Here is a 13670-nt window from a genome sequence, read left to right on the forward strand (position 1 = left end):
CTGCCATGTAGCCTACTCAGCCAGTCTCAATGGGCTCAATCTCACCTACACACAAGAAGACTAATGAATGCCAACAGACTGCTTCTTTCTCCCTTGCTAAAGTCAAGATGTTTGGGGGCAAGGCAACCCAATTTACAGAAGAATGGCACATGGCCTTGGTTTGTACTAATGAGCAGTGCAGTACTCTGTTGCGCTTACCCACGTAAGTACTGCCCTGCTCACATACATCCATGTATTTCATCCAGAGGCCGTAGCTGCTCCATCGAACTCCAGCTGCAGCCCAGGTGATCACTCAGTCAGGACACCCATGGCAGAGCAAATTATCTGCCTACACTTACCAGTTCCTGCATGGCTTCCTCCACAGCTTCCTCCACCTGCGTGGAAGAGTCTGCCAGCAGCACTGGTGGGTTGCTTGGCTAGGCTTTGCTGCCAGACTCTACTTGACAAACATGCAAGCCAACCTTTAATGGCATAGCCTCTGTTCCTTCAGTAACTAGTATTTCCCTATCTCTAGCCACAGGTGCTTCCCCTCAAGGTCCAAGTTTGCCCTCATTTCACACCTACCCTCACTTCCCCAGTGCACAGCTACGTGCCGCTCCAGGTGAGAACACCTGTCAGTGGGCTCTCAAAAGCAGCTGGCTCAGCCATGAGCCAGTGGGAGGCAAAAACACACAAACCCAGCAGAGAAGCACGTCCTCCCAAGCAGGCTACAGATGGGAGACCACCAGGGAAGAGACTGACATTGCAAAGAGCTCCGGGCTTATGGAGGCTTCAATACCCTGTGCTCTGGAGACAGAAGCACCACTGCCTCTGAGGAGTTGGCATGGGGGACATCTGGCTGAGGCCCATCATCCCTGGCAATCTTGGTCTTCACAACATCCAGTCAGGTGCAGACCAACACTAAGGCTACCCTGGAAGGCTCATGCAGACTACAGCAAATCGCTTCACACACCAAAGCTGGTTTCCTCCATCTTACCCCTCCTTACCTCTTAGGGACGTGCTTGCCCGTGCTTCTCAAACGCTCATGAATATAACCAAGAGCATCTACAGTGTTACTGAGGGATCTAAGCTGCGTCAGGAGCCTACTGTGCTAAGGAAAGAGCAATCCCTGACAGGAGTCACAAGCCCAATTTCAAGGCAAGGTCTGGTCCTGAGGGAGCTGACTTGGGCTGACTGCTCTCAGACTGAAGAGCTGCCCAGAGCCCACAAGGCCACGCAAAAAGGACTCCTTTGTACAGCAGATGGTTATTTCCACTGCTCTGAGTGGAAGCTGTATTCAGCTGGTACCAGCTATGCCTTCCTTCAGTTTCTCTCCTACAGCTATGAGGCGTCCCAAATAGGAGGTAGAAACGATTCTCACCCAGCCACCACCAGAAGGGCCTCAGTGCCAGAACACACCGGCAGTGAAAGCCACAGCTTGAAGAAGGCTTCACATGTGAGCTGCTGACCTCAAACACCAACTGCTAGTGTGAGTGAGCCTGTCAGAAGAGGGAGACAGTTCCATACACTGTCATCCCAGATCCCAGTGATTTCTCTGTGCAGGCAAACATTTCACACCAACGCCACACGTTACCCAGAAAGCGTGATTCACTTACAGCAATGGCAGCCTTGTAGCATTTGGGCACTAACTTAGTGAATGGAAAAGCTTCTCACAAACAAGCACAGAAGACTTAAATCCTACCAGTTCAGTGACAGTAAAGATGTAGTCTAACAAGAAAGCAAGCTTCACAGCTCAAGGTGTAAGTTACACCTTTTGCTTCTCTGCCTGAACTTCACTTGAGAACAAAGCAGCGAGCTATCAGCAGTGCACATTAAGTTTGGGGCAAGCTCTGCTGTACTGCTCAGTTCCTGAACACTGTGTCACCAGATACCATGTGGAAGCCATCAGTGAGGCACCAAGTGGAAGCCCTCCTGTTTTCACACAGGCAGCTAAGTCCTACAGCCAGTGCAGCAGCCCTCAGACTTGAGGGATTAGCTTCAGTTTCACCTGTACTGCCTCAGTGTTCAGCCTTTAATGTCAGCATAAAGTTTACTGTATAACAACTGTATCGTCAGATACCTGAGTCTCAGAAGAACTGGGGATTCAGCAGCCAAGTAGGAGACAAATGGGTTTTTGTTTGTTTGTTGTTTTTTTCTGACAAAGTGATGTCGCAATTAGTTTTAGATGGCAGGATAAGAACATCTAAGATATTTAAACATCAGTATTAATATTACAGCACTACTGCACCACTGAAATGAAGTTTACAGTCATCTTACCAATTGCTTCAGGCCATCTAGAAATAAAAGCAGCCAAGAAAGCATCTGCTCTGCGCTGATGGTTGTGAAGATTACCTTAGCACATGACTAGCATTAGAAACTTGAAAACTTGTCCAAGAGGTTATCATTGCAGATGTTCCAGAGCTAGAGCTTGCTACCAGCGCCAGCAGAAGTACACAAGCAGTTTCTTTCTCTGTACCACGTCTCTTGCTGGCCAGAAATCTTTCATTAGGAGCAGGGGTAATTAACATGAGTGAAATATTCTTGAAGCCAATTCAGAAGCTCAAGCAGTTAAAACACACTAAGACTACACGGAACACGCTGTATCCTACAGTGCTTTCTTGGTTAGAACAGGACTCACTGTTCTAATAGTAACATATTGTAATGTAATTTTTAATACTTCACACAAGAATGAATCCTGTTCCTCAACACAGCTGCATAATTTATGAAAAAGCACGTCAGATCAGCTTCTTTGGTAGTTTGCAAGGAATTTAGCTATTTAACATTAAAGACCCAAGGACAAACAAGGACAGGAAGAAAAATCATTACTATAGCTCCATACATAATTACAGTTTCTATTTAAGCAGGAACAACTGCCACCCAACCAAAACAGTATCTATAACCAAAAGCTATGTATCATAGACAACAAATCTGTCCTGCTAGGGAACACTTCTCTAGGCACTTATTCCTTCATTAAAATGGAAATCCCTCCAACAGTAAGGACATCTGAAACATTAAAATGCTTCAGCTGTTAAGTAATAGTTTGACCCTTGCAATGCAATGATGTAAGCTCAAACCAAGCACCAAAATTCAGTTATTGAAAATCCATTTTGTTTCTCTCTTTTGTTTTAGATCTCCTTTATATATAGCCCTTTGCTTTGTATTTTTTTTTGTATGTCCTTCTCTGGTTTCTTCCTACCGTGAAGAAAACATTCTCCCTAGGTTTAGTAGAGCATGCCTAAAGACACCTGCTCTGCAGAGCCTTACCAGTGGTGCTGCAGTGAGAAGACAACACAATACAGGCTCCTCAGCACAAGCTGCCATGCTGCTTACTCCTCCAGAGGGAATGGCAATGCTGCAAGAACCTTTTCAGCACTTTTTGCTGAGGTCCTCATGTGGTGTTTTAACTAGTAACCAGATGCAGCAGGAAGCATGCATTGTTCTGTGGCATTCCAGTTAATGCTTTGGAACCTGTTGGAACCTTCACTGTTCTACTGCCTATTACCTCCCCTTTACAGCAGCACTAAACTTGAAGCTTTCCCCCTACCTCCAACCACCATTCCTTTCAAGGAGGAATATGGCATATTTCCATGCACAAAACGAGGATGAAAATTTAGTGAGTGCCCTCACTTCCCATTTCTTAGTCCTGTTCAGTCACTGGGGGTACAGATCCCCGGTCTACCACATATTCAAGGCTGTTCCTAGGACAGCTTTTGACTGCTGCAGCCACGTTATGCTTCTGCAAGCACCCACTATTTTCCCGTTCTAGTATTTTATTTTTTATTTCAGCCACTAATGGTTCTGTCACAAATGGAGCACATTCATGATGGTCAGGAATTGGCCACAAAAAGCAAGGGACATACAGGAAACATAGCTCTGTCTTTCTGTATAGAAAGACATTGTCTTCTGTCTTTCTAGGTCAGAAAGATAGAAGACAATTCAATGTCCAGATGGAGGAAAATAGGGCTTAGTGGCACGATCTATTTAATTTGCCATGAGAGAGCACTGCTGAAATTCATCACACAGTAGGAGATGCAAGAGCCAGCCCAGTCAAGCTCCCCATCTTTGTAAGTCAAGCTGTGGGGTCAAGGAGAAGAAATGGCAAGACTTGTCTTGTCACACAATTCCAGATTTCATGCCAGCAGAGAGAAAGAGGCATGAAGGAAGGGAATAAGAATAGAAAGTCAAGCCTGATTATCTTTTTCCACATGGGAACATTCTTCAGACAGGCATTTTCCAAATGTAGTCAGCTGATCACTTGCACCATGCTCTTCAGACCTACAAGAGTACAAATGATCAAGCAATCCCATAACACAGCAGACAATTTCTTCAAGTCTGTCAAGTGAGGAAGAAAAATCATAATAGCCCTGGACTTTCAAGCTATTTGCAGGACACCCAAGATATTAGACTTACTGTGTAGTTTTACTTGGAACAGTTATTAACTGTCAGTGGGCACAGCAGACATACAAAAGCCAGATGTTGCCCACAGGACACTGATAAGCCCAAATGCTTCGTGTCACTGCTCACAGTTTCACTGCAGGAAGAAACATCAAGCTTTGTACAACTTTTGAGAGTCAGGAGTACCTCAGCAATCCAGTGGATATCACCTGCTCTTGTAATTTACCTTGGTATCCACACAATTATCTTACTTCATCTGAAAGTTTGATCCTGCATTGGCGCAAGAAATACAGATCTACCCATTCTCTGTGCTACCCTTAAATGTTCATCATTTTCTGCAAGCAGCACCAAGCCATAATTCTGTGCTTATGCATTCAGTGACGCTGCTGGCTGCCTAGGTTAGCAGCAACACTGCTGCAGTAAGAGGGAAATGCAAAAGAGAAAGATCAAGAACTTGTTTCAAGCATTACTGCTGCTCATTTAAACTCACAGAGAAGGGCTGGATCAAAACTGCTGTTTGCCTTTAAAAGCATTGAAACTTGCACACATTGTAGTTCTAGTGCCTACCATACAGAAGAGAAAGGGTAAGCATCACACCTAGCAACTGAATGCCTACAGGATTAGTCCCCAGAACTACCGCACTGACCTCACAGGTCAGGGAGGGTTCCTGAAGGGAAAATAGTCTTGATCACTAGTCTATATGAGAAACAGTGATGTAACTTGGTAGGCATCATAAAGAAAACAAGGAATAATTAAGAATTTCCTTGCGTGCAAAGGACTCTAGGGTATGGCATCTTTACACTAGTAACAGCCTTACTGACAGTGCCTAATCACTACCAGAGATGAAGCTTGGGGGTTATCAACAAGTAGGCCAAATTCTCCATCTTTCTGTGCACACAGGCAAGACACTTGGTGGGTGAGAAGAGAAGCTTCACCTGTGAAACTTCCTGGAAGTCCATGGCCTCCCACTAAAAAGCTTGTACATTAAAACATCAAGGCAGATCCTTGTACAGAACTGTAGACATCGGTGCTCAATTCAGCTGACGTTCTCCTCAGCTGTGAAGGGGACAATACCAAGGTTGGTTCACTGATTTCAAGCAGTCAGTAAATCAGTAGCCCCTTGTATTTGCATTTCCACTCTCCTGAAGCAGTTCCCATTCCAAAGATGACACAACACAGGGAGCAATTTAACTGCCTTGTAAAGTACAGCGTATTAAAGTGGCCTATATGGAAACTGTTTGACAGACAGGGTCACTGTGCAATTATGCACTGCCAACAGGACTTTTCATTTTGTTCTTTGTTTCAACTGCTCCTCATTAAAGCATTTAGATACCAGTGCTTACTTGGGGCCCTTGTCACCTAGCTAGATGCTTAGTTGTCACCTCAAAGCTCCTGTCAATATGGCACCACTCCAACTTTGAGGTTTAGGCTCTGCGTCAGGTCATACAGACGGATGCATAAGCACCCTTACGGTTCCCCATCCTGCCGAACGGGTCCCCAAGGATTTATGGCACACACTAGATCTCAGTTGCCGCTTTCCAACAGCTGCTGTTACACATCTGGCCGTAAGAGAGGCTGCGCGGTGCGGCTGCACACAGGGACACCAGCACAGCCACAGCTCTGAGCAGCGATTAATTGCCAGCGTGGTCAAACAGCAGCTGTGTTAAAAAGCTAGACCACTGCACCCCAGCCCCTTATTGCATTGTTGGGATCCTGAAGGCTCCTCATCTCGCCTAACCACGGTGGCAGCTAATAAAGCACCACGCTTCACAGCATCCAGCCCGATAGGGCGAGGAGGCGCAGGGTCAGCCCCCAACACGCCGGCGGGGCCGGAGCTCCCCCATTTACGCGGGACCCTGTCCCGCAGCACCGGGACACTTCGCGAAGCGGCCCCAAGCACCCATCAGGCACCATCACGCCCAAAAATCACCCGCTCACCCCCCGGGGAGCGCGGAGCCAGCCCCGCCGGGCACGGAGCGAGCGGAGCAGGAGGAGCGCGGAGCCCCGGCGGGGAGCGGGGCTCACTTACCCGGGGCCCCGCGGCTCGGTGCCCGCCGCCCTGGGGCAGATGCGCCGGCAGCAGCAGCAGCGCCAGCAGCAGCGGGCGAGCCCCGGCGCTGCGCCATGCCGCGGGCAGCAGCAGCAGCGACGGCATCGTCCCCTCGGCTCGGCTCGGCTCGGCGGAGCAGCAGCGGCAGCGGCGGCAGCAGCGGGACGGGACGGGCTGGGCAGGCAGGCGGGCGGCTGCGCCCGTCCCCCGGCGGCAGGTTCCCCGCCTCGGCCATGGGGATGCCCGTTATAAAGCCGCGGCCGGGCGGGGCGGGGCCGGCCCGCACGCCCCGCGCCGCGCACCCATGGCAGCGCAGCCGCCAAGCGACCGGGGCCAATGGCGGGGAGGCGGCGGAGCCCCCCCCGCCCTGCCCCGTCCCGCCCCGCCGTGAGGCGGCCGCCGCAGGTTGGCGGCCCCGAGCCCTGTGGTGACAGCTGAGGGGAGGCAGGGCCCCGGGAGGCTCCCCCGCTGCACGGAGAGGGCAGGGGGGACCCGCTGCGGGTCGCCCAGCCCTTTGTGTGGGAGCGGGAGGCCGCCCGGAGCCCCCGGGCTGTGGGGGCAGAGCGGTGCCGAGCCCCTGCCCACCTGCCTCAGGGACCCTCGTTTGGATGAGTTTGGTCGCGGGGCTGAGACCCTGCACATCGTCACTACACACACAACATGTATTGTGTCCCTTCGGGGGGACGTTTACTCGTGCTCGTGCAGAAAAAGACGCGACGGGCAGTTTCTGCACACAGCATACATGTATTTGGCTTCCTGCACTCAATGGCCTTCCGAGAGCCAATATTCACACTTGTAAAAATTCCCTAGAGTGTATCCGCTAGGTATGGGGAGGGGCCGCTACGCCCACATGGAGAACCTTGTTACACAGCAGAAGTCATATAGTTCTGGCATCTTATCAGAGCAAAGCAGGGTGTTTAGCTATAGCGGTTGCTTTCATCTTTCTTTTCTTCTCTCTCTCTTTTTTTTTTAAGTATTTATTTTAAAATGCCAGTATGTAACATTTTGTCATTAGCCTCGGCAGTATGAGCCGTTTGTTACTCACACGGAGCTCTGCCAGTATTCATTATTCTTGGCTTGCAGATCCCTCTAAAGCTCCAAACCCGGCACCCCATGCAAGCCTACTGATGTGCCTTAGCCCTAACCCTCACCACTCTCTGCTATCCCGGTCCTAAACTTTGCCAGCTCGTCTTCAGCATGGCCTGCGGTATCCTCTGATTTTCCATTTCAAAGTCTCTCTGATCTACACCTGAACTGCTGCCATTCCACATGATATGAGCACAGACCTTGAGGGGAGGCGGGGAGGGAGAGCTGGAAAATCTGTACATGAGTGTCCTTGTGTACATCAGGATCGCCTCTGCTGAGGTTGGACAAGTTATACCAGTGCACACCTGGCACCTGCAGAAAGAGAGGCAGAATCTAGCTCACTTTTGTTGAGGTGGGGATCCGACCGCTGAAGTACCACATGACCTTGGAGTTAAGTCTTGATGAAATTCCAGTCTGGATAACCATTTTTCACTTGCCTACAGTCCCCTCTCCAATTTCAGGGGGAGTTTTTTGCATCTGATCTGCTTCGTGTGATGCCTTCATGTGTTCTTTAACATTTGCACTTTAAGTGTGGCTGTATCCCTTTGGTATATTTTCCACAGATAAACTCATGGATACCAGGACCTCTCTGCTAAATAAATGCTCATTACCTCCATGAAATATATACACACACATATATATATGTATATATATATGTTTTTCCTGTTCCCTGATAGAGAGTATCAGCCATGCTGGAAGCCTACACTTCAATGCCTACGTGGCCTTGACACCAGCAGCATCTTAACACCAAGTAGAAGTCCCAGAGAGGGTCAGAAATCCCCAGTAGCTGAACGCTTTGACTACTTTATGGCCAAAGCTGTTTATAACCGCAAACATGTACCACTCCACCCTGGAACAATATTTCCATGGCCAGCTGTTTCTCTGTAAGGACATCTATTTTCTTTGCGGAAAGTAATGGCATTAGTGTGATAACTGGGCCAGAGGAGACTCCACAGGCTGGCCACACAACCATTAAATCTCACTCAGCTGTGCTGAGCCCAAAAACCATCCAGGAGGACATTCAGTTACATGGCAGAGACACCAGCAGAGATAATAATTCTCTGTGTTCAGTGGTGAATCACATTCACTGCTGAAAATTCATGCCTAACTCTTCAGCTAAGCGGGTGCTCCCTTTGGTATAGGTGCACTTTACGGGTGTGCTGTGTTTAAAGAAAAGTCTCATTAAGCAAACTGCCCAAACAAAGTTTTGTGCCCCTGCATTTTCCATTAATTTTCTCCAGATTCCTGGCAAGGAGGATGTGCCTGTCTTGGGCACCAGTGGCACTGCCGAGATGGTGATGAGCCAAGAGGAGGCTAGTGTCCGAGCGCCAGAGGAACTGGTGCCTCGCCTTCTCCCTTGAGCTCTTCTGTAAATCCCTGCCATCCCTCGGAGGCTGCGGTGCCAAACGCTGCACTGGCACAGTGCCACTTCAGTCAATGGTGTCTCACCAGCAAAGAACTTGCCCAGGGTGATTAACCGAAAACTACAAAGAGCGAGGGGCACAGAACTAGAAGCGAAGCTGTTCTTCATGTCCAGGCATTCATATGCCAGGCCCAGCATTTGGATGCTTCCGAGCAAGATGTAAGCTCAGCAGTAATGAATTCAGCTATGCAATGCTGCTGGAGGTAGCACTGAAGCTAGTATCGTCGGGGCTTGTTGTGTGCAGCGGATACAGCCTACAGCTTGCACCTCCGGAGACTTACCCCAACATGTGCCTATAGGTGTTGATGATTAATATCTTGTTGCCATGGTGCACGCATAGCACGTGCACTGCCGCAAATCCATGGCACAAGGCGTATGTATTGGTGGTCTTGACAAGTGTTCAGGGAGAACCGTTTGATTGCCGTGATTATTTGCCTTTGCTGCTACTTGTCTTGTCCTCAGACAAGTTTCAGGAGATTGCTGTCCTGTTTTGAATGGTATTGGCATCCACAACAGAACCGTCACGGGACCTGCCTGCCGCTGCTTCCACCAGAGAAGTTTAGCTCCTACAAGTTTAGCAGCAACTGCTACTCACACTTGCAATAAAGAATAATTCACTGCCTCCAAATATGAGCTGATTGCTTTTAGAGACCAAATTAATGCTTGTGGTTCTTTCTTAAGTCAGTGGATGTTACAATCACTCCTGCAGCAGGCCTAGATTTAGTTCCTTTTTAGAAAAAGGAAAAAGAGCCTTTTCTACTAGGCTGACACCTCCAAATCTCCATCCAAAAGTGAGTTCAGGGCAGCCCAGAATAAAGACCGAAGAACCACACTTGAGCACACTGATGACCCTATGCAGATTGAAATACCAGCCACAGAAGAAGAGCCTGTGCAGTCACCCCAAACTGAAGCAGAACATCATTTCCCCAGCTTCCCAGACACAGGTTGAATATGGGGATAGTGGGGAAGAGTGAATTTGACCCTTAGGTCAAATAAGGCTGGAAATCAAACAAAAGTCCCTGGATTTGGAAGGACTCAAGTCACACCTCAGGACTCGAGTCACAGCACATGACAACGTCACGGTACCGTCCCACTGTCAGCACAGTTGCTGCCACAGACAAGGTGTTCACACTTTTGAAGATGTAGAGGCACATTGCTATTAGCATGTCTTGGGGTGGACTTGCTGGATTATGTCCGCAAAAAGGAGGCTCAATTTCTTATGAAAGCTAATTACCTATATGCCTGAATGAAACAGAAACCCTGTAAGTGTCCTATTGGGCTTTTCATCCTTGAAGCTCTTGGCAGAATGCTCACCAATACTTGACCAAAAAGCTTTGTTAAAAATATGACAAGATAGCAAGTCTTTTTCCATTAAACCCATCTGGAGTCCACCACATTATTTATTATACTTTATATAGATATTTTGTGCAGGACTTTGCTCTAGAAAGTGTATTAACTTGTGTGGGTCCTGGCTGCACTTCTCTGGTTTGCCAACAAATTTTCAGTAGTTCTGGTCATTCCCCATCACCGCCAAACCCTCACCTCCTACTAGCACCTGTCCATCTGATCGTGCTACAATACCATCACACCCCTTTGTTATTCCACCACAGGAACAGGCTGCTGGCCACACACCAGTGTTATTATGAAAAAATAAACATAAAAAGGAATGCAGTAAAGTGCAAGATGCAGTAAAGCCCATTTGAGCTTCCATATTATTTTTCATGGTGCTGAAGCACATATCTGTTTTTAAGGGAGGAACTCCCACAATGACCTGGCTGGTGTTAGTATGTAATCTGCCAACTCCTTGAACAATGAGGATACTCTTTTTTACCATTTTACTTGGGTTTTGCAAATTCTAGGTTATAATGTTAAGAATGAGAATGAGGCCAGTGTAGTGTTGGTGGATGATGGATATTTATGTGGCACGTTCATTGTGCATTCTTTGAATTTTGTGAAGTAAATATAATATCACTTCAGGCTCTAAAAAGAATGCCAGTCGACCATATCTTTAACCTTTAGAATCTTTAAAAGTGCTTAGGAACTTGCCAATTTTTTTTTAATTTTTTTTTTTAATTTTTTTTTTTTGTTTGCTTTTGAGTCAGCTATGAGATTGAAGTTGGGTTGGACTCCATATGGACTCCAGAAGAGAGGAGCTCTGTTCCAACCTCGTTTATCAATCTTATCAAGGCAAGGATTCTTTCTGCTCATCCTGTCTACCTGGGTGGGATAGATGGAAAGTGGGTGGGGAAAGAAATACCTCTGCACTGAAATTTTGAGGACTGGGTACTCTAGGCTGCAATTGCCAGGGAGAGCAGGTGGTGAACCTCCTGTACATGTGAACCATCTGCACAGAGGAGTGGGCTCACTACTGAATGGGCAAAAGAAGTATAGGGGAATCAGGGCACAAGGAAGGCAGGGTCTTTTGTCTGACCTCTACTTCAGGTGATCTTCCACTGACATAGACAACAGCAAAAAGGAGGACAAGGCAGATGAGGATCAGGCCCTGTGAGCTCAACAATGACATGGGATGTATTTATTTATTTTGTCACTTGAGCACATTCACCTTTTCTTATTGGAGGGATACTCAGATCTTTGGATTCAGGTATTTTGTGTCACAGGTTTACACCCCCCTCATCTATCTTCCTCCATCAACAGTCCTTATCCTCAGTAAACTCAGAATCAGACTGGTGTCTTAAACGGCATGAAGGAAGCTCAGAAACTTATTTTAGCAAAGAATCTTTGGCATCATGATAGCCACCCTCTGTCTTCCGAGCTGGGGACAAAAGGGTGACAAAACAGCAGGATACAAACAAGATGCCTTGATCCTGCAATTTTTGAGCCATGCCAAGAGTAACGCTCATTATCAGACAGGCAAAGTTTGTTTTTTCTTCCCTACCAGTTTCTTAGCACTGATTTAGGCTTCACACTGACACCAGCAAAACTGCACTTAAATCACAGCCCTGAGAACCGGCTACACGTATCCAAAGCTGAGCAGAGTTCAAACCTCAGCCCTGCGCTGATACAGAGTCTTTTCTGTTTTAAATTGCCCACCCACTCACTATTCCCAGCTGCCGAGCCACATAACGTTCAAAGACCACACACAAGGTGCAAGAGCAACAGGGGCCTGTTGAAAATTAAAGTGCAGCAGCTTCGTCAAGAGGATAGGCTCCAGCATTGCTGCCTCGAAAATGGGGGCAAGGAATGAGGACGGAAGGGCAGACGGAGACCGTGGGAGATCCATACAGAAAGCAATGGGAATCTATACCAGAGCATATTTTCCTGAAATCCCCTACCCTCAGCACACAGATAAGAGGGAGGCAGAGCTTCCCATGTGAACACAGGCAAGAAGCAGCTCAGAAAAGGAGGTGGTGCTTTCCAGAGTCCAGAGATGATGCTGGGGTGCCTGGGTTTGTTTTCACCTTGACTGCTGGCTCAGTGAAAGGACCTGAAGCCAGTCAAAAAACGTCTCTGTGCCTTATTTCTCCCTCTTGAGCAAGTATCAAGAACTATAAGAGCCTCACATGAACGTTGTGTAATGTAAGTGGCAGGTACTAGGCAGATACTCCCATGCCCCTGACAGACAGCAAGCCTGTCAGAGGGCTCTGGCTCCTTATTCTTCTCTCCAGTGCTGCTGCTGAAGGAACCTTGATGTGAGAAAAGCACTCGTTTGGATACCATCTAGTAGCGCCATCCATCCCACTGTAAGAACATATTATTATTGAAAATTAGGGTCTTGTGATGGCACAAACAGAAAGGGGCCAGCGCAATCAGAAGGTGAAACATCCCCAAGTTTGGAAAAGAGCAAGGCCCTCCTGCTGGCCCTTGGGCTAGAATTTGCAGGGTCTGAGGGAAATTAGGGAAAATCAACCTTACCTTCAGCATATCTTCTCAGATGGCAGATTTTGCTATGATTTTGCACAAAAAGGGACTGTTCTCCTCCAAGTGTTTTAAAAACATTCTTTTGTTCCGCTGCTTCTATACATAATAAATGTGTGTTTATATGTTTATACATCAAGATTTTGTGCTTAGTTGCTAACCGAGGCTAAATACTTCAAGGCTGAGTCAAGCTGCACTATAAATGTGGGCTATTTTGCCCATCACTAAATGAAACTGCTTCACCGCTGAGACAAGGCAATGTTGTAAGGGCGCGCAGCGCAACCCAGCCATTCGGAACAAGAAACAACGAAGGTGGTTTCTAACAGAAAGTGCTGGGGCTGTTTGAAGAGGCAGGCTGCCAGGGCTCGACGGGTATCATCCTACTCCCCAGTCCTCAGCTGGGACATCGGTTCAGGAGAGATGAAAGGAGGAAAGATGAAACGGCACGCCATGAACTTACTTACTGCAACTCTGGTTGCTGCTAGCAAAAGCAAGCAAGCCAAGGAGACACTGGAAGAAAAGATTCCCTCAAGAAGCCCACACCATATACTCGGAGGCAGTGGTCTGAACCCAGAGCCACACGCTGTAGCCAGCATCTGTGCCTGCGATGAGCTAAACTAGAGCCACAGATGCAGAAGCACTTGCGGTGTTTCCAGGCTCTTGCATTCCCAGATCTGGGCTTCAGAACATGCTCAACAATAAACAGAGATGCTGAGACTGGGATTGTGGTAATTAATGCTTTTGCTCTTTTGATTTCACTACATTCTTTAAAAAAAAAAAAAAGTACAAAACGTGCAGAAACAAATAAATATATATATTAAAAAATGGCATGCACACATACTGCTTCTTTCTTCTGACCCT

General features: G+C 47.6%; 1 protein-coding gene across 1 annotated transcript in view; it reads right to left on the reverse strand.

Moving 5' to 3' along the window:
• The window catches only part of SMOC1 (SPARC related modular calcium binding 1), a 123843-nt gene extending 117314 nt beyond the window's left edge, over positions 1 to 6529 (reverse strand). Inside the window, exon 1 of the mRNA XM_032188002.1 lies at positions 6404 to 6529. Coding sequence (XP_032043893.1) covers positions 6404 to 6529 — 126 coding nt within the window. The remainder of the gene's footprint in view (positions 1 to 6403) is intronic.
• Positions 6530 to 13670: the final 7141 nt, after the last annotated feature.

The sequence above is a fragment of the Aythya fuligula genome, chromosome 5 (assembly GCF_009819795.1).
Source record: "Aythya fuligula isolate bAytFul2 chromosome 5, bAytFul2.pri, whole genome shotgun sequence".
Classification (NCBI taxonomy): Eukaryota; Metazoa; Chordata; class Aves; order Anseriformes; family Anatidae; genus Aythya; species Aythya fuligula.